At 41.7% G+C, this 26,892-nt stretch overlaps 1 protein-coding gene across 2 annotated transcripts in view; it reads right to left on the bottom strand.

Moving 5' to 3' along the window:
* Window positions 1–24,715: 24,715 nt before the first annotated feature.
* DCT (dopachrome tautomerase) overlaps window positions 24,716–26,892 on the bottom strand; it is a 32,956-nt gene continuing 30,779 nt past the window's right edge. The window contains exon 8 of one of the 2 annotated variants that reach the window (XM_070407436.1): window positions 24,716–26,873. In XM_070407436.1, the coding sequence (XP_070263537.1) occupies window positions 26,677–26,873 (197 nt within the window). In that variant the 3' untranslated portion in view covers window positions 24,716–26,676. The remainder of the gene's footprint in view (window positions 26,874–26,892) is intronic. The other variant, XM_070407437.1, reaches the window with a different exon arrangement.

Raw genomic sequence — 26,892 nt, 5'->3', positions numbered from 1 at the left:
CAAAATACAAATACAAACAATACAACAATTATTCAATTCAACCAACCAGTTTGGCTGCTTGTTAACTAAATTGACTGCTACAGCATCTTGCAAAGTCTATGACCTTGAAGACCACCCAAAGCAAAGCCTTGGAGGTGGTTTTTTCAGTTAAATATAAGACCAGAAGTGAGATACCCTTGTGTCTTTCTTCATGTTGTATTCTACCTTATATATGCCTGATTAAAAGGCATGGGCCATTGCCCTCCTTGCCTGAGCGAATCCAGGTTATTGATCACAGGTTTTATCTCTCACAAAAAGGTCCTCTTTAGACACTTCAAAAAGGTAGGTGAATAGCAAGTTAGGGAAAGGTTTGTCTACAGAACTCTATTTCTCTTTCTTGATATAAAATGCCTTATATGTACATAAAGCATTTCACCCTAAAAGTAGCTTTCATATTAATTTTCTTTCATAATCTTCACCCCATTTCCATGAAGTAGACAGGAATTATGTAGTTCACAGAAGCTACCTAGTGAAGCCAAGGTCTCTCACTATGTTAATTCTCTCCCTTTCTCCTTCTCTTTCTCTCCCATCAGCTCACCCAAATCTTAAGGACTTCAATGTAAGTCTTTCTGGTTCCTATAAACCCCTCACTAATTTATAGAACCAGCCCAATAGCTGGGCCACAGGAACTCAGTAATAATTTTTTTCCAAGCCAAGTACAGTAGAATGATACCCCAATAATCTTCTGATTTATTTCTGGCCCTGAATCATATACTGTAAATTAGCATATACTGAGTTCCTGCATGTGGAAAATTATATTAAGCCAAAGTAGTTTCACCCAACTATTTTATTCAAAGCTTGTTAGTGACACAGTAATGATTTTATTGGTTTTTATTTGTTTAAACTATTGCATATGAATTAGCATATTAATGTTATTTTTATATAGCCAAAGATGAGTCCAAGTTCAGTACATGTATTTCTTTTTAAATTTGAGGGAGTTTTCTTTTTAATGGAAAAGGGGAAACTTTACATTGAGTAGTATGTTATTAGACAGAGAGAATGAGCTATGAGAAATGTGTAACTAAATAGATTTCTCTGGGAAAAAATAAAAAAGAGTTCTCCCCACATACAAAAACCTTTCTTTCTCTGGAGCAATCCTATGATCTTTGCCCACCTTGTGTCTCATGAGCAAGGAGGGTGACATAGGATGGCTTGGAGGAGGCAAAATGAAGAAAGACTAGAAATCCAGTGCCATTGGAAACACATGATGTTTCCTACACTTATTTGATCATTTCTGAACCTTCACTGTGAAAATATCCTCTCAAAGGAAAGACTCCCTGCACACAACCTATACTAATAAAAGAGAAAGATGCAAATGGACCGTACCTCCATGATACCCACAAGCCACGCCCACCAGCCAATCAGGAGTGACCAAGATGGTGGGTTAATTTGCATGTGCAGGTGCCCAGCTGCCTAGGTCCCGGGAACATCCTAGGGACCCAGGCAGCTCAGAGCCTGCAGGCCTCAGTGTAGGCCCTGAGCAGCCTCGGTCCCAGAACACCCCTATCCACTCCTGGCCTACGAGCCTTGGTGCCATGGGGGTGGGGCATCAGAGGCTTGAGCAGGGCTAGAGAGGAGCAGGGGGCCCTGCCCAAGCCCCAGAAGAGGCTTGATCTGAGCAGGGAGTGTGTGGGGGGGCCCTGCCCAAGCCAGGGCAGATGCTTCATCAGAACTGGGGGGGCCCTGCCCAAGCCCCAGCAGAGGCTTGATCTGAGCAGGGAGTGGTGGGGGGGCCCTGCCCAAGCCGGGGCAGATGCTTCATCGGAGCCAGGGGGCCCTGCCCAAGCCACGGCAGAGGCTTGAGCAGGGCCTGAGCGGAGGGGAGCGGGGTGACCTTGCCCAAGCCTCAGGCAGAGGCTTGAGCAGAGCTGGGGGGCCCTGCCCAAGCCACATTGGAGACTTGAGCAGGCCCGGAGACAGGGGTGTGCCAGCCTGGGCTTGCCAGCAGTACTGCCTCTGCAGGTGAGCTGCAGAGGAAACACCTTTTCTGACAGCTCATTGGCTAATCTCCCTGTACACCACTGGTAATGTTCTTGGTAACTTGGGTAATAAGTGTCCAAAAAGGTGATCTAGGGTTTTTCCACCTCACTCTTGAAGGAAAAAACGAAGGTCCGCTGCTGGAGGACTAAGAAATATCATATCCTGCCCTAGCTGGTTTGGCTCAGTGGATAATGCCTCGGCCTGCTGACCGCAGAGTCTGGGTTCAATTCTGACCAAGGGCATGTACCTAGGCTGCAGGCTCCTCCCTGGCCGGGGCCCAGGTCAGGGCTCATGCAGGAGGCAACCAATAGAAGTGTCCCTCTCACATTGATGCTTCTCTCTGTCTTTTTCTCTCTCTTCCACATTCTCTAAAAATCAATGGAAACATATCCTCAGGTGAGGGGAAAAAAAAGAAAGAAATGTCATATCCTATGAAAGACACATCTTGAAAATGCCTAAAGAAAGTTGTCATTTTTTCATGGTGAAGGGACTGGAGTCTGTGTTGATGAAAACACCTTGGTGGCTGCAGTGGCCGGCAAAGGCTGCAGCAGCGGGGTGATGGGGCTGGCGCCTTCCCCTGATCACCCTGATCAGAGGGAGGCCAGACTGTAGGACATCCCCTGAGGGCTCCCAGTCTATGAGAGGGGGCAGACTGGGCTGAGGGACACCCCCCCGCCAGTGCACAAATTTTGTGCAACGGGCCCCTAGTATAAAATAATGGCACTTAATGGAAAACTTAAGAAGAAATCACAAAGAAAAGAATGCCAACAGCATATGAAAAAATGCCCAACATCAGTAATCATCAGGAAAATGCAAAGCAAAGTCATAATGAGATATTACCTAACACCCAGTAAGATGGTCACTATCAAAATAATAATAATATTAATTATAATAATAATAGTAATAAAGTGTTAGTAAGGATGCAGAGAAATTGGAACCTTTGTGCACTGTGGATGAGAATGTAAAATGTTATAACCACTCTGGAAAATAATATGGAGGTTCCTCAAAATCCTACACATAGAATCACCATATGATCCAGCAATCCCACACTTCCAGCTATATATCCAAAAGAATTGAAAACAAAATATTGAACAGATATTAGCACTTCTATGTTCATTGCAGCATTATTCACAATAGTCAAGAGGTAAGAATTATTAAAAAAAAAATAGTCAAGAGGTAGATGCAACCTAAATGTCCATCAATAGATTAATGGATTAAGAAAATATGGTATATACACAAAATGGAAAATTATTCAGCCTTTAAAGAGAAGGAAATTCTAATACCTGCTACAACATGGATAAACCTTGAGGATATACTGCTAAGTGAAGTAAGCAAGTCACAAAAAGACCACAGTAGAAAGGAAGAAAGGAAGGGAGGGGGGAAAGGAAGAAAGGAGGAAGGGAGGGAGGGAGGGAGGGAGGGAGGGAGGAAGGGAGGGAGGAAGGAAGGAAGGAAGGAAAGAAGGAAGGAAGGAAGGAAGGAAGGAAGGAAGGAAGGAAGGAAGGAAGGAAGGAAATAAGTAAAAATAAGTAAAGGAAATGGGCCCTGTTCTCAAGAAGTCTAGATTCTAGTGTAATTGTGGGATATAGCATGAATTCAAAAACAGTTGACTGCATCATTGCTGTGATAAGGGTTGTGATAAAGGCTTCTACCCAGCATCATAGGAATAAAGAAAGAGGCAAAAAAGTGCTGTGGAAATAAAACTGGTTTAAAAAAATAGAGTAAGTGATACACTGAATGAAAAAAATACTCTTCTTCACACACAAGGTATAAATAAGACAGAATCTGTGTGTCCCAGCTTGTCCTACAGTCCCCCTTATGCCTGTTGTCCCAGCATAGTTACTAATAGCACCACTTCCACTCTCTACGTTGTCCCTGCTTTGAAAGATAAATTATATGGTCACAATAGCTATGAATAATGGCTATTCACATGATCAATTTACACTCAAATGTATGTGACACCTTACAATTTTTCAAAATTCCCACCCAGGTAAAGAAATACTGGGTCATGTTATTTATCACAAAACTACCTATTTAAATCCACCCTGCCTACTTGTTGTATTGAAAATCAGCTGGAATCAGAATCAATAATCAAAAAACAACTTGAATATTGTCAAGAACGCTATGCAATCCCAACTCACAAATACCCATCTCTAAACACTAGCCTGCTTTCATCTCAAAATGAACCACATTTGGAACTCGATCCCAGGTGAGTGACCCCTCCGGCTTTTCAGCAATTTTGGTTGGATATGTTAGTGAACAAAACCACTGACAATTGATACTGCCCCAGAAGTTGTATTTTGATTGCATTTGCTGCTGCTGGAAAGATGTGACTTGAGGCATGCTTTCTTCATTTGCCAATCTTAGCAGTCTAATAACAACTATAATCATTTCCGTTTGTTTTCTGAGTCACATGTAGGACCAATTTCTTGACTACTATGGATAAATTGCCCATCTATATCAGAGTTCTCAACTATTCTCCTGCCCTAACATGAAGGATATATAATGTTCCCATCAAGTAATATCTCTAGTTCCTTATGCATTAAATGTAACCCCATACAGTGGGTATAAAATTATCAGAGAGCTAAGGATGAATTCACTCTAAGTTATAGTCATTCACAAATTTTACTCATTCAATTGCATTTTCTAACAAACTAATTTCAACACTTTCTAATCAATTCCTACAATGGATTTATAAAACTGTGTGCTGTTCCACTTAACATCTGGGAGAATGTGTTCCAAAGAGAACAAAGTGTGTTATAAAAGTGCCACCTGCTGATACTGTAGGGGAGGAAAAAGTTTTCTCTACTCTTCTAGGTTCCTCTGGTTGGTCTAATAATTAAATTGACATAAGGCAGATTAACAGGAGAAAAACAAATTTAATTATGTATGTACAGGAGCCCCACAAAGACAATGAGATTCCAGGATAAGTTGGACAAATGAGGCTTGTATGCCATCTTGAGCTAAAGAATGGGATAGGGGCCTGGAGCCTCAAAGGGGAGGAGGGTAATTCTCAGCACATAGGAAGAGCAGATGCTTGACAATTAGATGTTGCCCTGTCATACAGACAGGTCATTCAGATAACATGTTGTCTCTGGTAATAGCTCTCTTTCTGGACTGGGCTCCCTGTCTAAATTATTTTAGGTAGTTAAGGGAGAGCTAAAAGCTTTTCTTGAGTCTGCTGGGTCTTGATTGTCTTTAGTTCAAAATAGTCCACATGCCAAAGTGGCACATTTTGGGAAGGCTCATTCTGAATCCCTTCAATGCCCAACATATAATAAGATGCTTCTTAGATTGAAGGCTTCAGGCTCCCTTTTGGAGGAGCACCTATTACAAATGATATTCTTTAAGGATGTTGAGTGAATGTGTAGATTTGCATTGTCTGCAGAATAGAAGTTTCTACTAGAATAAAAATATTATACAAAACTTGCAAAATCTAGCCAATGATCTAAATTTGACTCATGTATTTATACTATGGTATATGTTTAGGAAGATAGATAATTGATTAAGACATGCTCCCTCTCCTCAAAGAGAATATAATAACACATACTAAAAAATAATAACAAAAGCAACACCAATAATAACAATGCCTACAAACCTTTTCCACATGTTAATTCATATTCTAAAACTAAAATATCCTTAAAATTAATAAGTACTATTATTGTTATTGTGAATAGACAGATGAGGAAACTGAGGCACAGGTAAGTTAACTCACCCAAGTCCCAAATAGCTAGAAATCAGCAGATATAGAAAAATGCTGAAATCACTATTCATAATAGCCAAGATATAGAAACAATCTAAGTTTCCATTAACAGATAAATAAATAAAGAAGATATATTATTCAGCCACGAGAAAGAAAGAAAGAAACTTGTCATTTGTGACAACATGGATGGACACTGAGGGCATTATGCTAAGTGAAATAGTAGGATAGAGAAAGACAAAGAATATATAATATGACATGTGGAATCTAAAAAAAAGGTTTAATTTATAAAATCAGACTAAAATGATGGTTACTTGAGGCTGGGGGTGTGGAGAAAACTGGGGAGATATTGGTCAAAGGGTACAAACTTCAAGTTATAAGGTGAATAAATTCTGGTAATATAATGTACATAATGATTATCGTTAATAATACTGTATTATATACTTGAATGTTGCTAAGAGAGTAGATCTTAATACATGCACATGTTCTCACCACAAAAATAGAAATGGTAGTTATGTGACCTGAAAGAGGTGTTAGCTAAGGCTTTGGTGGTAATAATCATTTTGCAATATGTAAGTGTATTGAATCAATACATCATATACCTTAAATTTACACAGTGTTATATGTCAATCAAATACAATAAAGCTGGCAGGAAAAAGAAAAGAAAATTGTTGAAATTACCAGAGCTGGAAACAGCATGGTACGTGAAGAGGTACACAGCTCTGAATGAATGAAGGCAAAGTTCTCCTTGCTATGCAGCAGCATAAAGGAAAGAGAGAGGCTACCTTTTGGAAATAATGAACTAGTGTAGGCTCCACTGTAGGCGAAACACATGAAAAATAGTCAATGATCACCTCATTTCCATACATGCTTTCACTCTGCCAAGATTTTTAAAATTGTGTTTCCTGTACATACCCTGGGGTATGGGGAGAATGCATAGCTCTGGGAGGATATACATAAAGTCATATGTATATGCACATAAATATACATGGGTTAGAATAATTGATCAAATGGAGACCTAAAGGTCCTCCCACAACTCCCTATACACCAGAGAAACAAACAAGGCAGAATATTGAGTAGCAGAGTTCTGGCTCAGTCTTCAGGTCTTGATGACATCAAGACAAACCACAGTGGCTTGTGCTGTTTATGAGCTCATCTAACCTCTTGGCTGAATTACAGCTTTATAAGCATACCCTCCTATTTATTACCCTGCACTCAGCACTCCATTATCTAGAGTGCTGTCAGAAAATACCTTCCCAGCTGCTGAATCTCCCTAATCACAATTCTTCTCTAACCCAGCCCTGCTCTGGGCTGCGGGGATGGGGGAAGGAGCAGAGGGGAGAGGAGAGTTTTCCGTGACAACTAGAAGGGGGTGCTTGACATTTCCTCCATGCTCTCAGTCAGTGCGACACTCCACACTTTGCCCCAAGCCTTTAGTAGCCCAGTGTGAAACATGGCAATTTCCTAAGCCATGGTCATTAAAGTAAATACCATTTCTCCCCATAAGGCTCTTTTAGCCGCTGTGTTCCTCGTGCTTGTTTTAGCTCATGATATATCATGCCAAGTATTTCAGAGACAGTGTTCAGAAATCGCCCAGCAGCTGGACTGGGAAGTGCAGTGCTCCCATCCATCAGGGGAAGGAGTGGGCTGCAGGGAGGTTGTGTTTTGTATTTGCTTTACATTCATTATGTGTTTCTTGCTGAGCCGGCCTTTTCCACAAACAGTGAAGACTGAGCTGACTAATGACTCCCTATTAACACCAACTCAGGTTGGTAATTATGCATCTTCGGAAAGTACTTAATAAATACTATTAAAAGATTTGGCTTTACAGCGATGGCAATCAGGCCAGATGTGATATTGTGTTATTAGACAAAGGCAATCTTGAAAAGGTTTCAAGGTAACATTTAAAAAGCAATCCTATGTTAGATTGCCTAGCAAGATGCCCCATAAGTGCTTAAAACACATCAGAGGTTTAACTTCACATAAAGAATGTGTCACCAGATGGCGACAGTAATTACCCTGTCCCCAAACCCAAATTGTATTTACCCTGCCTTTTGCCTACAGTTTCCAATACAATAGCCAGCTTTTCTGCTGGAGCGCACACTTCCTGTTTCCTGCTGTACACACCCATTCATGAATGCGTGCTTTTATTAACTGTGTAAGACAAGAATATTTCAGTCATATTATTACACCCACTGCCTCATATAGATCATAACGGACAAGGATAAAATTTAATTTGCGATAACTCTTTGGAGCCAGAGTGATAGTTGCCCAGGAGTTCTTTGTCAGAGCATCTCGCTTTTCATCAAGTACTCAGCCACGAAATTCTTTTCGACTCTGGCAGAAGCAGCGGGAAGATGCTGGGAGCTCTATAAAAGGCATTCTCCTAATCTTCAAACCATTGGAAGGACTCTTTAGCATCTGTTAAAATAGTTTTTCCTTCTAACCTGCCTGAAACTAATAGAGAGAAAATTCTGAGATGTTTCTTAATTAAGCAATAAGAAATGGTGAGGGTGGTCTGTGCTGAGGTCATCACAATTGCAAAGCATGAAAAAAAGCAAAAAGTACCCTCAATCCTTAGGCATCTAATTTCCCTCTGAATGTGCCTTATTGCTATTATTAAGAAGACTTCTTATATCAAAAAGGAAGATCCAAATGTAGACAAGTCCAAAAGCAAGGGAGGGTCAGGGCTGTGAATGATGCAGATAAAAACACTGATGCAAAAAAAAACCCCAAAACAAACAAACAAACAAACAAAAAAAACAGAAAATGCTGACCTTTGGCCTGGAGACGGGAGAAAGGAGAGGGAATGCAGGGGATGGAGGGGTCCCTTGCTTTGGCCTCTTTATCACTTAGCCCCGTGGCTGCTGGGAGTGGCTTGCAGAACTGCCTCCTTAACCAAGCAGGAAATACAATTGTAAGAAATTCTAGATGAGATATGACACCTGGATTGGAGGTGGCTACAGCTAAGGAGCCTGAGCAGCTCCCCCTGAAGGAACTCCTGGTGCACTTCCTAGATGTTCATTCAGGACGCAGCCAGGAAGGAAAACAGATCTGAGAGCGCAAATCTCGCTTGCCAAACCCAGTTTGCAAAGCCCTCTTTAAAATCACGGAAAAGGGGAGTGCCTAAACTCTTAAGCCTACTTTCTAGTCACTATTTTCAAACTAGGACGCAGTAGTGTTTGAAAGTCCTCACTAGTGTTAAAAAATGATTAAAGACAATTTAAGTGGTACAAACTTAACAGTTCAGGAAATGGGCAGTATCTGTTAGAGAACTGCAAAATGGGACAAAAAACAGGAAGCTTTTATAGGGTAAAGAAAAAAGAACAAGAAAGAGAAAAATAGAAAATACTTATTGTCTGGAGCCACACAGTCAACCTTGTTTGTAATGAGAAGAACCGGTTGGCTTGGCTTTTGGAGACTGGCTGACTGGACAGCCTGTGTTTCTAGTCAAGCAAAGCCTTTATAGGGACACAAAAGTTTTGCTTTTTATAACTGCATAAAAATTCATTTCTTTAATATGACTGTTCTCCCTTTTGATTCAAACCAGTCTCATCCAGCACCTCATTCATCCACCCCCTGCCCCCTTGCACGTCCACGACCTTAAGAATTGAGCCCTCAGGACAATGAGATTCTGATCAGCATCAAATAATCTTGGGAGCAAAGCCTCTGGTCTGTGACCACAGGGACAAAGTTTTAGTCAAACTAGAGATGGAATCCAGGCCTCAGTTGTGTTTCAGCTCCAGGCCCAGAAAAGTGGAGAAATAAGACAAACTGACTCCATGACTGACAGCAGGACCAGATGCAATGACCAATGACCCCTACCCTAGCGCTGACCAATCAATAGAGACCACAACCCTGACCATGACCCTGACTCCCTTAATCACCATGATTAGTGATTATTCCCCTAGATAACCCATCCCCTGCAAGCCATCAGGGAGCCAGGCCTTTTGAGCATTAGCTCACCTGTGTCTCTGGGCATAGGCCACTTCCTGAAAATAAACCCTCTTTTTTTGCTGCAAACTCTTATTCATGTCTTATTGGGCTGTGATGCACGCAGGCAAACAGACCCTTTTGTCTGATAACATTTTGTTGACATGGTACCTGGGCTCCAGGAGCAGCTCTATCTTAGGCCTAGAAAGTTATTTCAACACCAGCAAATCTGGAGTTTGCCAGAGAAGCAACGCAACTCAAAACTTGCTACCTCTCAGACATATGTAATACTTTTTGTAATACTTTAAGCAATAAAACAATAAAAAACAAAAACTTGCTACCTCTCCATGCCATTGACCCAAGAAGTCTCTCTATTATGGTTATTTAACTCTGAGATCCACAATAGGAATGCACTCAGGAACAAGCTTTGACTCTGTTGTATACCTTTCTCACCTCTGTGAAAAATTTACTCATGCCTTAGTTAACTTAATTTCATGGAATGACTTGTTAAAATAGTTACAATAACAACAAAACCCTTTATCTACTCTGCCATTTTCATTGTGATTTGCATCCTCCTACGCATTTGGATGGAATAAGTGCACCGTGCCACCCACACACTTCATGTTGCTTATCTTTTCACTTTAAATTGACATTTTATGTCACAAAGAGAGCAAAATCTGTTGGTTTGAAACTCTATATTAAATACTAGAATTAAGTACCTAACTGATGTTTTTATACTTTGCCCTCAGTACAGTCAATCCTCATGATTTGAGTGTTTGCCAATGTGCCTACTAGTTTAAAATCATTTGTAACCCTGAATCAATACTCAGGCACTTCCACCGCCATTCAGACATGCATACGCACAGAGTGATAAAAAATGAGTCACATGATACACATATTCCAGCTGAGGTCGAACAAGGCGATGATTTGCTTTCTCATTTCAACCCCCCTACTGTAAACTTGTATCTGTTTTGCAATCTATTTGAGCTTTTGGGGTGGTGATTTCACTTTTTAAAATGGCCCCCTAGCTTAGTGCTGAAGCACTGTGTAGCATTCCAAAACTCAAGGTGCCTTACAGGGAAAACAAATGCATTAGGTAAGCTTTGTTCAGGCATGTCGTAGTGTTCTTGGCTGTGACTTTAATGTTAATGAATCAACAATATACGTATATTAAATAAGATGCCTTTAAACAGAAACACACATAAAACAAAGTTATGCATTGATTGGTTGATGAAAATGTTGAGGCTTGCAGGAACCTAACCCTGTATTTCCCCCCGGGGGAATGATTTAGTATTTGCTAATTCACTGCTGTGACTTTATAGAATGTAACTACCGTGACTAATAAGAATCAACTGTGTCATCAAAATTGCTGACTTCACGTTCTCTACTCAGCTGGCTCTAACCAAAACTGATAACATTTGTGATGGTTTGGTTGTGAAATTAAATCATGTCCTTTTTTTTTTCTTTTTCTTTTTTAATCCTCACCTGAGGATATTTAAGGAGAGAGGTAAGGACAGAGAGAAACATCGATTGGTTGCCTCCTGCACGAGCCTTGACCAGAGCCTGGACTGGCACTCTATCTAATGAGTAAAACCGGCCAGGGCAAATCATGTCCATTTTAAACAAAGTGTTTTTTATAGTCTCCTCTTTAGAATCTTATATTATAGATTTTTTAAGTCTTTTAATTTCAGCCACAACTGGACCTCTCTCTAAGATCATGTTTCCCAACCTTCCTCTCCATTTGTAAGGTTCTGATGTCAATAGATGGGCTATGTGAGCCCAGAAGAGTCCTAACTTGTGGTTTTGACCAGCATTGGCCCTGTCCACAGCTCTGAGGGCTGAGAAAATCAATATCTTGGCTATAAATTGGCTGTGATATCTCTCCTATAACTCTGCTCTAAGGCATGAGACATTAAAAGGAGCTATCACACCCTAGCAGGTTTGGCTCAGTGGATAAAGTGTCAGCCTGCGGACTGAAGGATCCCAAGTTCCATTTTGCTCAAGAGCACATGCCCAGGTTGTGGGCTCTATCCCCAGTAGAGGGCGTACAGGAGGCAGCCAATCAATGATTCTCATCATTGATGTTTCTCTCTCTCTCCCTCTCCCTTCCTCTCTGAATCAATAAAAATATAAAATAAATGTTTTAAAAATGAGCTATCACAAGGAATATTTGGAAGCCTTCTAGATTTTGCTGGTCTGCTAACTCCACTGAGGCCCTACATGCCTTTGTAGAACAGAGTGAATTGCTCTCCTACCTCAGTCAGTACCCCCAGCAGGCACAGCTACATAAATTACCAGGCCCACAGCCAAATGAAAATGTGGGTACAGCTTTATGGGTGTATGACCTATATACTTGCACAGGTCCGGTGATCAGAAAGGCCATGTGCTTGCTTTAATGCACTATTGAGGTCTCCACAATTGAGTGTGTATGTTTTCTTGGAGGCTCTACTGCTAATTATAAAAACCAATGTATTCCTAGGTTTCAATTAACTAAGAAACTCAGAGCTAGATTCGGTGTCCCATTCTGTAATTTAATTATGCTAGGAACAAGACATTATCAATTTCTCTGCTCCTTTTGCTTCATTTTTATCCTTTTGATATTTTAAATTATCCCCTGCTTTATATTTTATTTACTTTTGTCAGCCAAAGTTTCTGAAGATAAGCAAAGCAAAAATCCCATGGAAATGAAATGGCCCTCTAGTCCTTTTTATAATCACAAAACATAAACTTCAGATTCATTAGCTGAGATTCAATGAATGATTACTGAACACTTGAGTGTCAGAGTCATTTTTGGTGTCTTCATATGTGTTACCTAACTGACTCCTTGCAACCCACCTGTAGTGAAAGAGGTACTGACACCACGTTACAAAAGAAACTTAAGGTTCAGAGAACATATATAATTTATCCAAGTCTAGAACTAGCAAATATTAAAAAAGGAACTTAGACCCAGCTTTCTGCTTCTTAGTTTAGTGTTCTTTCTGTTATAATATGCAGCTTCTCCTCTTTACCTTGGTAGAGTTTTGATGATCATTTAATCCTAAACTCTTCAATTTTACAGATGGGCAAAATGGAGCTAGTAGAGGCCAGGTTAGTTACCCAAGACCATTCTGCCAGCAAATGGAAGATTTGGGATAAGGCGCCCCATCTCCCGTCTCTGGGCCCACAATCATGGCTCTCCCCAGGCTTTTTTTCTTTAATTCTTCCCACCTTCCTTACCTTTAGGGTCATGTTGTGGATCTCATCATCTTCAATGCTTTGATGATCACTTCCTGCAAATGAGTTCCCAAGCCAGTAACTCCAACTTTGGAACTTCCTCCAGAATGTAGCTTGCATCTTTAATTTTCTACAGATTGCTAATTCAAAGAGTCAAAACTATTATTTATTCATTCAATTATTTAACCAATATTTACTAAGTGGATTTTATGTGTCAGTAGGGGAAATGTAGTTCATTTTGATTAGGTTTAACCGTTTAAATACATTATGTTTTATGGCCCAATGAAAAAGAATATTTGAGACTGGGGCTGCAGACTAAAATTAGTCTTGGCCAAATACCATTTACCTGACAGCAGCCAATTCTAATTCTAATGCTAGTTAGTAAACATCCAAAGACCTAGGCATCGAAGTTGGAAGCCCGACAACAAGCATGTATTTCTAGAAAGTAAAATAATATTCTAAAAATTTTAATTATGCCTCCCCATTTTCACAAAATCTCTGATATTTTTTTCAGGATTTTGATTATCCTATTCTTGTCCTTTGCTATTAAAACCACAGTTAACCAGTTTACATTCCACTGAGGTTAAAGCTACCCACACTTGATTTCCACCTCTGTCCCAAGAATATACAATTTTGTGAAACTTATCACTCGTATTAATCTTTCCCTGTTTGCCCCATTTTCCAGTCACTTTTCTAAAACATTAAGGAGTAAGGAGAAAATTAAATACCCCAATAAGTACACAAATACTAGGGAGGGAAAAAACCCTAACAGCTCTGTTGACACTGAGCAGTCACCTGGCAGGTGGCACCCTATGCAGCAGAGCTCACAATGCTTATTGCTTTGACAATACATGCAAATCCAATGTGCAATCTGCAAGGCAACCTAAGGGTATCGATGCATAATTTTCAGAAGAATATGTTCTATCACAGTCACATATGTGAAAAACAACAGGTATAATAAGCAAAGTCAAAAAATAAAAATAAAAAAGACCTCGGAGAGGTTACAATTCTATATTGAAGACCTGAAGTACCTAGGCATGCCTTAAGTAGGGGAACACGCGCTGAGCAGGGGAGAATCTCTTCACTCCTCTTGCTTGTTCTGTGAGGCAATAAATACCTCCAGTTCCAGACTGAGAGCGGTGGAAAGTTAGTCAACCCTTTCCCTCCCAATTGTTCAAACCCCTTCTGTTTCTCTCTCAGAACCAAACTAAGCAGAGAGCAGGATCCAAGGTAAGTCTGCGGTAAATCGAGCCTGAGCCCGCCATTGAAGTTCTTAATCTCTTAGAAAGAACTGGAAATTGGGAACATTTTCTCCGGCTTCACTAGCACAGAAAAATACGAAATTGGTAATGAAGCAGAAGCACTGTGTCAATTGCTTCAAGTTCGCTCACATTTAACATTTCACACCCCATTTACACTTCCGTTCTCTCTCCACCAAATGAGAAAGGCACTGGTGCCCTTTGGGGCGGAACAGGATGGCTGGCTCCCTGGAAGGGCCTCTCCCTGTCATTCCCTCTCTTCCCTTTACCTCACTCTGTGATGAGATGTCTTCATGCCAACTGAAGCCGTCAGTGTCTCAGTGACACTCCGTCCCACCTGAGCATCAAGAAATCGCACCGGTTCTCCCGTTGTGAATAAAAGAGCATCGATCCCACAGCAGGGCCCTGCCTAGTTTTTCAGATATCCATGCACACTCTATAGAGCCTGGTTTTCAGTTTTTGAGCTACAATTGCTTGTCTTAATCAATAGGATTTAATCTGAAGCATTGGTTTCACACACCAAGCATTCTAAAGAGATTTGACAGATAATGTTAACCCTTATTGAGCATCTTGTCTGTTCCAGGCTGTTATAGGCTGAATTATGTCCCCCCAATCTGAATTTGGTTGTCCTCTCAAAATTCATATGTTGAAATCCCAATCCCCAGTACCTCAGAATGTAGCAATATTTACAGGTAGGACCTTTAAGTGGAGGTGATTGAGTTAAAATGAGGCTGTTTGTGTGGACCCTAATTCAATCTTCCCTTGGAAGAGGGAATTCAGACACATAGGAAGACATATATTATATGTAATATAATTCAATTAATTCTTACAACAACCTGTGTGTATATGGAGCAGGAAGAACATTCTTAATATGTTTTTTGCAGACAAGGAAACTAAAGTCCAGAGCAGTTAAAAAAAAAATGTAGGTGACAAGTGATTGAATTAGAATTTAAATACTGGCGCTCTGCATCCACAAGCCATGGACTGAACCACTACACCCTACTGTCCTTCTACACCCAGAGGAGCCCTTACTTACGCACTGGTGCTTCTCTTGCAATCTTTAAGGAACAAAGAAAATTTTCTTTTGACTCAATTGAAGGCAAGGATTGTGGTGTCTGAAAATTAATAAATAAATCAGCTCCTCTGCTTCCTTACCTTATTTTTAAATTCCCTGAAGAGAAGTTTATCAGTTAGGATTCTTTATATTATAAGACTAGAGGCCCGGTGCATGAAATTCACGCACTTTGGGCGGGGGGGGGGGGGGGGGGGGGTCCCTCAGCCCAGCCTGCACCCTCTCCAATCTGGGACCCTTGGGCCTAAACCGGCAGTCAGACATCCCTCTCACAATCTGGGACTGCTGGCTCCCAACCGCTCGCCTGCCTGCCTGCCTGATTGCCCCTAACCACTTCTGCCTGCCAGCCTGATTGACACCTAACTGCTCCCCTGACGGCCCGATTGCCCATAACTGCCCTCCCCTGCCGGCCTGGTCGCCCCCAACTGCCCTTGCCTGCCAGCCCGGTCACCCCCAACTGCCCTCCCCTGCTGGCCTGATCGCCCACAACTGCCCTCCCCTGCCGGCCATCTTGTGGCTGTGGGCACCGCCATCTTTGAGACCATGGCAGTCAATTAGCATATTCCCTCCTTATTGGCTGTGGGTGCCACCATCTTTGAGGATGGGGTAGTCAATTAGCACATTCCCTCCTTATTGGCTGTGGGCGCTGCCATCTTTGTGATGGCATGAGGGTCAATTAGCATATTCCATCATTATTAGATAGGATAAACCCCAACCCAAACTGACCTAAATTTTTTTAAAAGGTAGGGTATCCCAGTTGTTCCAAACTTTTCCTCATGGAGGCAAAATGGCTGCCATGATTCCAGACCTCATGTCTTTACACCATACCCCTCAGGGGTAAGAACATGTTTTTTGGCTTTATTTCCTAAATCCTCAGTAAACATCCCTTTCCAATGTTTTAGCCTTCAGTTTTACATTGGACCCATGGGTATGAAATCGAGTAATTGCTTTAAGACAATTAGGTCCCCACCCCTATCACAGAGCTAAGGGTCTCGGGATGGAAATGAAGACTTCCCCAAGCCTTACTGGAGATTGTCAGGGGCTGGGAGGAGGGGTAGATAGGGAATTACGATTTAATGAGTATAGAGTTACTATTTGGAAAAAGTTCTGGAAATAGCTGGTGGTGATGGTGTACAATATTGTGAATGTAATTAATGCCACTGAATTGTATACTTAAAATGACAAATTTTGCCCTGACTGGGTGGATCAGTTAGTTGGTGCTTCATCCTGTACACCAAAGGTTACAGGTTTGATCCCATCAGGGGAGGCAACTGAAATCTCTCTCTCTATCTATCTATCTATCTATCTTTCTCTCTCAAAATCAATTTTTAAAAATATCCTCAGGTAAGGATATCTTTTAAAAAAACAAATTTTATGTTATATACCTTGCCACACAAAAAAAAATTACAGTAATTTAAAAAGTAAAAATTTTCAAAAATGTATGAACACATTTCACTTCTATGCCAGCTGAGGCCAGTATTTTATCCCCAAAATGCCCCTATGCCATTGAAAATAACCCTTGGGAGCCCTCCCTAATACCTGAACCAGTGCCAGGACCAATGGACATGGAAAGAAACCTGCCAATGTCAAGAGAGATCATACTGGACACTGACTTGTGGCCGGGCTCAGGAAAGATGGCGATATTCTTCATTATTAATGGGAGCCCAGCACTCTTATCTTACACTGGCAGAGCATTCACATAGGGAGATTATTAAGGTCAAATCCCTTACTGGTTTGAATGGAGGATTTGTAATGAATATTTTCTAGTGGCATTTACAGAAAGGAGGTTCTAGCAGGGGAAAGTTAAACCTGGGAACTGAGCTGTGGCACCCTTGTTCTCTCCTGTGACTATGTACAGTCCGTGCATAGGGAGAAATCCCAGCAAAGTCTCCCACGGATACCGCGTTCTTCCCTCCCACAGCTGCAACAAAGGGAAGCAGATTGCTCTGTGGTAAATGCCACTCAGTTGCGTGGTCCGCCCAGCAAGCGAAACCAGGTCCGAGGCAGCCATCTAGCTGTAAGGTGAGTTCAATCTGACTTCATGTCAGATTGAGTCCCTTGTTTAAAAACAACACATTTGCATCCATGACGTCCAGCAGTCAGCTTCAGAATGATCTTATCAAGGGTGCTTTTGTGCAGCCAAGCTGGAAAATGTGGACTGTGACAGACTGCAGCAAAAAAGGGACACATTTGCATGTTACTGGGTTGGAAGAGCCCTTTGATTGTCGGAGAGGCCGGGTGCTGCTGTCAAGCCCTGGCAGGCAGCGCACCTGAGACGCGCTCCCCGCGGCTGACAGCTCACGGCTGAGAGTCAGCGCCGGATCAAAGAGTGGGGACTATCTCGAGTAAATGCGTTAAAAACACAAAGAAGCCTGCATCTTGATAAGAGGACAGGCTGTGGAGAGAAAGGAACAGAACGAACATGACCTTGAGTCTGTAAAATGTTACAAGCCTCAGAACTGTAAAATGCCTGAAATGAAAAGAAAACGTGCTGCTCAAGTAAGTGTCTCGGAGCTGGAAAGGTCGGGAGTTGTGCGCTTGCCACATGGAAGCAGAGAAAGAGGCTCATAGATAACTGCTGCGGATTCTTACTTAGGTTACATTGCCGTTCAAGGCCCACCATGTGCTTGCATACAGAGGTCTGAGACTTAAGGCACCAACCCGCGTGCATTGTAGCTGAGCATGCCTCATTGGCGTGAAATGCAAGGCTTTGACATACAAATATCCTATCCAATAAAAGACAAAAAGGGTAATTGACCATACCTTCGCTATGCTTCCCATTGGCTAATCAGGGTGATATGCAAATTAACTGCCAACCAAGATGGCGGCCGGCAGCCATGCAGCTGAAGCGAACAGGAGGCTTGCTTGCTCCAGTGATGGAGGAAGCCAAGGTTCCCCACCTGCCGCGGCCCGACTCTGAGCTCCGAAAGCATCAGTTTCAATTATAGAAGCTAAACAAACCCCAGATACCTGCTTTCAGCAGGCCGTGGCCTCAGAGCTGGAGCCGGCTCTCAGCTCCAGTAACGGCAACAAAGTTTCAATTATAGAAGGTAAATAAATCCCAGAATTAAAAAAAAAAGAAAAAAAGGAGAGGCTGGGAGCTTCAGTCACTGGCCAGCCTGAAAACGGCCCTCAGCCCCTCACCCAGACTGGCCAGGCACCCCAGTGGGGACCCCCACCCTAAAGGGGGTGTGGCCAGCCTGAAAACAGCCATCAGTCCCTCACCCAGGCTGGCCAGGCACCCAAGTGGGACCCCCACCCTGATCCGGGACACCCTTCAGGGCAAACCAGCCGGCCCCCACCCATGCATCAGGCCTCTATCCTATATAGTAAAAGGGTAATATACAAACTGACCCTAACAGCAGAAAGACTGGGAATGACTGGTCACTATGACACACACTGACCACCAGGGGGCAGACGCTCAATGCAGGAGCTGCCCCCTCGTGGTCAGTGCGCTCCCACAGGGGGAGCTCTGCTCAGCCATAAGCCAGGCTGATGGCTGCCAGCACAGCAGTGATGGCGGGAACCTCTCCCGCCTCCTCAGCAGCGCTAAGGATGTCCGACTGCAGCTTAGGTCTGCTCCCCACTGGCAAGTGGACATCCCCCAAGGGCTACCGGGCTGCCAGAGGGATGTCTGATTGCCAGCTTAGGCCCAATCTCTCCGGGAGCAGGCCTAAGCCAGCAGGTGGTCATCCCCCGAGGGGTCCCAGACTGCGAGAGGGCACAGGCCGGGCTGAGGGACCACCCCCCCCCATTGCACAAATTTTTGTGCACCAGGCCTCTAGTTTTTCATAAGAGAAAACACTGGTTAGTGTCAATAGTCAAGACACAACTTGCTTTTTAAAGGAGCAAATAAAAATATTGAAGATGAGACATTACGTAGAAACAAATAATAGACGTGCTGCTTTGGAAATTAAGTTTTCAGCGAGGCATTCCGTATGGTGACATATTTGTCCATAGGAGGATTTGTCCTCCTCTAGGGGTGCTGGCTCTTTCCAGCAGCATGCTGTTTCCCATCTGACTCCCCAGTTTCAGTTCTTGGTTTTGGGGTGTTTTTTCCCTTTTTTCTCCTCTCCATAGGAACAGCTACTGTCCCCATGTCTAAAATCCCCACTAAGAGAGAAAAGAATAATAGACAGAGCCAGCTGGAAAATTTGAGCCCCAATTTTTTCACATAAGCAAAACTTCTCAGAATAAGCAAATACATAGGCTACTTCCGTTTTGCCCCTTTAACCTTTACCTGGTATACGTACTAGAATAAGCATGTTACACTTGCGGCCCATGGGCCACATGTGGCCCACAAGGAATATTTTTGTGGCCCAGCCAATGTAATGGTATGTAAGAAACGTTTTAATAAAAATTTTGTAACTTAACATGTTAAGCACCATGTCAGTCACTGGTGACTGACACTATACTTTCTGTCCAGACCAGTCAGTCACTGGTGACGCCAGCATATTGGTGAAATTGGATATTGAGGGCTAAACGGAAAAGAAGACAAAACAGGCTTGGTGCTTACCGTGTTAAGTTTTACAATATCCTGTTATACATAATCCTATATAATAAAAGGCTAATATGCAAATTGGCAGAACAACTGGTCGCTATGATGCGCATTGACCACCAGGGGGCAGACGTTCAACGCAGGAGCTCAATGCAGGCTGGGCTCACGGCTGGCAAGCTCAGTGGCGGTGGCAGGAGCCTCTCCAGCCTCCACTGGTAAGGATGTCCCCAAGGACTCCCAGACTGTGAGAGGGCACAGGCCGGGCTGAGGGACCCCCCCCCTCCCGAGTGCACGATTTTCATGCACCGAGCCTCTAGTTATTAATAATGAACTACAACATTTGCTAATGACTGATTACTATATCATGATGCATTCATTTCCCTTACTTGCCTTATGTGTAGGCGCACCATTTCTCTCCACTAATACTAGCAGCAAATATTTTAGCAGCCAATTACCACATCACTAATCTTGTACTAACTTGTTTAGTGTGTGCAACAGGAAATATTTTTCTTTTGGAGAACAAGAAAAATAGGTTTATTTGCATTACGCTTTTTAATCTGTGCAGTTATTCAGTATCTGGTAAGTTAATGTTCAAGAAAAAATATTAATTTTTATTAAAATGTTCTACTATTTTATGTTAATGATTACTCATTTATTTCAGCCCTTTGTATTCAGCATGTCTCTATTGAAATAAACCTACGTTTCTATGAAAATTGAAGCTTTGGGGGTTTTTTTTTGCAGTCCACATAAACTTAAACCTTGTTTATTTGGCCCCTGTTAGCCTTTGAGTTTGACATACTTGTACTAGAAGGAAAAGCTTTACAAACACATTAAAAATGATATTTTCTTTATTACTTGAGTCCCTTTTTCATTCACCGTATATCAACCACTCTAGGCACCCAAATAAATATTTGCTCTTGGCACCATCAGGCCAAAAGCCCAGTTGTGAAAAGTGAATTTCCCACTGTGAAGGATGTTACCTGACACTGAGCTAACCCACACCCATATTCAGGTATTCATATCTGGTTTCTATTCACTGATCCAGTATTTTTTCTAACGTTGTTTTCAAAATTTACCAGCTTCTCAATAACAGTTTTTAATTGAAAAAAAAAAACTAACAAAAAACATCTCTCCAATCTCCAGCTGCGGTATGATCATATAAATAATTTTAGCTAAATTATACCCTATGTGTATTTGACAAGCATAGAAGAGTTTTGCCCAGTGGGCTGAAATGCTCCCCCAAATTTTGATGGCTTGCTGTGAACATTTAATACTTTAAACTATATTAAAAACAAATCCTGAGAGCTTTAATTATATAGTGACTTTGCCTACGCAGGAAATCATTTCCTTCTAAGTACTATGCTTATCTGTTCTGATTTCTGAATTCGTGGGAAATCTTCCAGCCTTTGGTTTTTTCTGACCCAGGCAATTAACCACAGTGGAGAAAAGTAACCCTAAGAACTTTACCAGATTGTGCAATGTTCTAATAAAACACAAGAGGGCAGGTTTTGCTTTATTGTAAACCCAATTCAGCTATGCTGTGAATCAGGAAGGTCACTGTGCTAATTACACATTCAGAAATGCTCAGTAACAGTGAATGAGTAATCAGAATGTGTATGCTGGCAGAAAATCTGTGGTATTTTAATAAAGAGGAACAAGTTTAAGCCTTTCTATGAGGTGTTATTTACAACACAGAGCACAATTATATGTGGGAGGCACTGTGATGGTTTTAGCTTTTGTTTATAAACTTCCAAAGGAGCAGAGGATGGCCAGAAGAAGAAAGGACCAAATCCAGTCATATTACATCCAAGAAGTCTGACTTGTATCAAGGTGGCAAATAACACAAGTGGGTTAATGATTTCTGCCAAATAGATATAGTCTTGGTGAAAATATATAGAACAAACAGGCCTTGAGTAGTTGTGCTTCTGTTAGCTTTGTTTACTTTTAGAAAACTTTGTTATGCTCACAATTTTCTTATGTGTTGTTTTCAAGATTTCACAAGTGTATTTTCAGCTTGAACTGTCATTATAGCTAAAGTCAAAATATCATATAATCTTTAGAGGATTTCTAAAGAAACTCTTGAGCCCATGAGAATAAGAAAAGCACTTGTTTGCCTGGCTAGATAATTTTCCCACTTACTTCTTCCACTGGAACAAGGCTGTTAATATATCATGTAGTGGAGGGCCCTAAAATGGCACTGGGAGGACCCAACTTTCTATCTTTGACCCTAGAAATGGTAGAATTAAGGCCTGCTATCGGTGGGGAGAAGATATACCCAAAAAGAAAATATAGCTGAAAAGTGTACCTTTGTATTAGGTTGTTTGAAGTAAAATTTTGCCTTCCTTATGCCCTATTCAGAATCTAAGATATAGTTTATTTCATGGCTCAGGTTCACTTTGAGATTAATTTATTCATTCAAAAATATTAATAGAGCATTCAGGATGAGCAAGGCACTGTAGAAATGAGAAAAGTTCAACCTTGGGTTTTGTAATTGCATTGAGGAGAGTAATTATCTCCCAGTTCGGAATGAATTGGCTCTTTTATGTGTCTGTGTCAATTAACTGCCAACATTTTCTGATTACTTGAAGTGCTCTGATACAGCGACACTGGAGCCATACGGAAAGGTGTGCCACCTGTCCTCTGGAAGCTTCAAGTCTAGATGTAGAAGTAAACAGGACATGACCATTACCTCGCTGCTTCTAACTTCCTTCTTCTGGGACCTCCAACAAGTTGATTGATGGAGAAGGCTTTCCAGGAGGATCAGTGAGTTAGCTGCTGCAGACCCCTCCTTCCTGGTCAGTGACTGGAAGTGGCCACTCTACCACACCCCCCAGACTCCCACCCCCACCCCCAGGATCAGTCTTTAGACCATGGGGACATCAATCATAACTCTTCACCTGGGAAAAGGGTGGTGCCTCATTTCTCTTACCTATGTAACAGACAGCCAGCAAGTCTCAATTGCTTAGAAACTCCAAAGTAGAAACATCAGTTTAAGAATTTGTTTCCCAAAATGGAGTAACTATTATGTATTTTATATTTCTTTTTAAAAAGTGAAGTAGTTTTTATGTATTATATAGACTCATCTACACTAATAAAAGACAAAGATGCAAATTGGCCTTACCTTCGCTACGCCTTAAGCCATGCCCACCAGCCAATCAGAGCGACTGTATGCAAATTAACCCAACCAAGATGGCGGCCGGCAGCCACAGAGCTGGAGCGGCTGCTGCCTCCTCTCAAGGCAACAAAGTTTCAATTATAGAAGGTAAATAAACCCCAGATACCTGCTTCCAGCCGCCATGGCCACAGAGCTGGAGCAAATAAAACAAAAAACAAAAAAAAGAAAGGCTGGGAGCTTCGTTCACCAGGGGGCTTGGTCAGTCAGAAAACAGCCATCAGCCCCTCACCCAGGCTGGCCAGGCACCCCAGTAGGGACCCCCACCCTGATGGGGGTGTGGGCAGCCTGAAAACAGCCAACAGCCCCTCACCGAGGCTGGCCAGGCACCCCAGTGGGGACCCGCACCCTGAAGAGGGTTTGGGCAGCCTGAAAACAGCCATCAGCCCCTCACCCAGGCTGGCCAGGGACCCCAGTGGGGACCCCCACCGTGAAGGGAGTGTGGGCAGCCTGAAAATGGCCCTCAGCCCCTCAACCAGGCTTGCCAAACCCCCATGGTGTGAGGATTGCCACTGGGGGGCTTGACCAGCCTGCAAACACCCATCAGCCCCTCACCCAGGCTGGCCAGGCACCCCAGCGGGACCCCCACCCTGATCCAGGACACCCTTCAAGGCAAACCAGTCAGCCCCCACCCATGCACCAGGCCTCTATTCTATATAATAAAAGGGTAATATGCAAATTGACCCTAACAGCAGAAAGACTGGGAATGACTGGTCACTATGACACATACTGACCACCAGGGGGCAGATGCTCAATGCAGGAGCTGCCCCCTGGTGGTCAGTGCGCTCCCATGGTGGGGAGCTCTGCTCAGCCACAAGCCGGGCTAATGGCTGCCAGCACAGTGGTGGTGGTGGGAGCCTCTCCTGCCTCCTCAGCAGCACTAAGGATGTCCAACTGCAGCTTAGGTCTGCTTCCTGCTGGCAAGTGGATATCCCCCGACGGCTGCCGGGCTGCCAGAGGGATGTCTGACTGCCAGCTTGGGCCTGATCCCCCAGGGAGCGGGCCTAAGCCAGCAGATGGACATCCTCTGAGGAGTCCCAGACTGCAAGAGGGCATAGGCCAGGCTGAGGGACCACCCCCACCCCCCGAGTGCACAAATTTTTGTGCACCGGGCCTCTAGTGTGTGTGTGTGTGTGTGTGTGTGTGTGTGTGTGTGTATATATATAGGAATTGATACTCACAAATTATTATTGTTAAAAGACAATAGCCCCATCAGATGACAATAATCTGCAAAACAACATTTATTTTTATTTTCTTCTTTAATAAGTTTTTTACTTCTTGTTAATGTGAGATTAAAATTATTCATTAGGATTATTATAATTAACAATGTTAAATCCTAAGCAAGACACAAATTAATGTCAAAGAATTTTAGAATTAGAAGAGAATTTCATTCACAAAGGAAAGATGTCAGTGAATTTCATTTCACTTCTGTATATTAGATTTATAAAAACATTTCCTTTGAAATCATAATTCTTATACATATAATTTTTCTCATACTGAGGATATAGCATATAAAGTTATCTATTCATTTTCTTCAAGGTTGAATTTTCCTCCTATCATTGAGAAGTATAACCCTACAATGCTCATTGATATTTTCTGAGTTTATTTGCATAACATTCAATGTATGTAAATACCAACTCTTTTTATCCTACAGGTTTGTTCTACCTTTAAATTTTTTAAAAGACATTCATTATTGATTTATTGTTATATTAGAAACTGTTAGAAAATGTTATTCCTCTTAAAAGAACTATAAAATCAGGAAATTATTTCTTTCAGGAAGACATTATAAAATGTAATATTTATAAGTTTCAGCACTACAGATAAAGTAGCTAAGTATAAATGACTATCCTTTACTTCTACCACAAATAGATCTTGCTTTAAACAAATCTTATGAGAATACGATGTATGAAAATTCTAATATACCTAAAAGAGAAGCTAGAGGTGGTTATTTGCTTTATAGAATTATTCATAATAGTTCATCTATAAAAACTAATTCCCCTGGTGCTTTTAATGTAGAAATGATTTATGCACAACTTTTCTGGAACAACCTATCATGTACAGCTATATCTTCATTTTAATATATATCTCCTTTGGTATAAAAATGGATGCAAAAATGTGTTCAACCCTGAGTCAGGAGCATAAACTTTTCAAAGTGGAGAGCGTCAATGAAACAGTGTTAAATTTTCCATATGCTGTTAAAGGCAGGAATTCTGATGCAGTTGTGGCTAAAAAATCTCAGCAGTCCTTCAACCCATGAAGGACTCTGGGCTACCTTGGTTCTTATTTGCTGAGCCTACTCTTAAATATACCTGTGGCTTTATGAGGCTCAAATTCAGTTCAGATTGAGCTTTGTCCATTTCTCTGGCTTTCCCAATTTTATTCCAGTGGACAACACTGGGTGTTGGTGAACCTTGTACCCTCTAGGCCCCCATCTGTAGAAGGCAGCTCTCTAGGATCCTCTTAGCACCCATTCTTGACACACATCAATTCCAGAGAGAGGTGCTGAAATGAGCAGACAGACGGGCTACCTTCTAGAACTTTGGCCTCACCCCTGATGCATAAGTACCAGATATGAGCAGGTGAAATTTGTCTTGAACTCTCAATAGCTATTAGCTTCTTGGAAGTGAAGATCATATTGCTAAATTTAAACATCTTAGTGAAAAAAAAAAAAGCCTCATTCTTATTTCTCATGATCTGATGCTTACTAAATGGAACATAACCATTTAATTCTGAGTTGTTCTATTTTGTATACATGGTTTGCTTTTAAATGATGAGACTTAATTGATTAATATTCATAAGTAATGTCAGTATAGTACAGAATTAATTAGTACAAAGTCAACTCTTAAAAATAAGCCAAATGCATTTTAGGTTAGTAATTTTTCATCTGAGGCTACCTAGTAAAGAAATTGGTTCAGGATCAGTCAAATGAGACTGAGAGCAATGGAACTCTGATATTCGGAATCCTCACCAGCCTTCTCCAGTCAGCCTTTCCTGGAAAGAGGAATTCTATTTTTGGTAATGGGTTTGAAATTGTATGTTAGTTAACTGGAAAGCTCTATAATTTAATCCTTCATTTACTTATTTATCACTGTATGATTCATATTTATCCAGCTATTGAATCTTGTGATATGTCTACTGTTAAGAACTTCAGGCTTTTGACAAATTCTGAAAAGTCTGATATATAAAAGAACCGAATCATTCATTCATTTATTTATTCTCTACCTTACTTGGAAAATAAGGCCTATTTTCATCCTCTCAGCCATTTTAAAGGCTAAAGAGGAAAAGAAGAAAAATAAGCCTCAAGAAGACACTCAGAAAGGCACCTAAAAGCATAGATATTTGTAGTTCAAAGGGAGCTTAGAGACCATTGTGGCACCTGCCACTCCCTACCCCACCCTATTACAAATGGTGACACTTGGGCTGAGAAAGATTGAGCCATAATCTTGTCCAAATCACAAATTTCACTAACCATAATATTACAGTAAATCTACACTACCAACTTTTTTTTTATGTTCTCAAAACACTGAGGAGGCTAAATCAATATGAAGAACTATTATGAGATAGCACACATCTTCAGCTCTACCTTTGTTTGATGGTAGAGATAGTCTCAAGCACTTCAGCTTCAGTCTGTTACACAGAAAAGCAAACCACAGCTAAGCATCATCTGTGTTTGGGGTCATCATCACAACAGAATGAGCTGTGCCAAAGATCTTTAGCTAAAGGAAGAACCGTGAGGATTAGCTTGTTGTCAGGGTCTCAGCAACAAGGTCTTTTTGGCTGGCCTCTTCTCTAGGGTAAGGCATGAGCATCCTAGGCTTCTTCTGTGTATCTCTTGTTCAAATGTGTCTCCATTAAGGGTGCATATCCTTTGCGAAGTCTTCTGTACTGAAGGAAAGCCAGCAAGACAAAAAGACCAACCAAAGCCACCAGCATTCCCATAACCACCGGGAGAGTCACAGACCAACTTGGAGTTTCTTCAACTGAAATTAAAACAGAAGAAAAAAAGTCTGTGGTTGGGATTTTCAT

This window comes from Myotis yumanensis, unplaced genomic scaffold, assembly GCF_028538775.1.
Source record: "Myotis yumanensis isolate MYYU_CA2020_CCGP unplaced genomic scaffold, mMyoYum1.0.hap1 SCAF_3, whole genome shotgun sequence".
Taxonomy (NCBI): domain Eukaryota; kingdom Metazoa; phylum Chordata; class Mammalia; order Chiroptera; family Vespertilionidae; genus Myotis; species Myotis yumanensis.
This window is presented reverse-complemented; position numbering and strand designations above follow the sequence as displayed.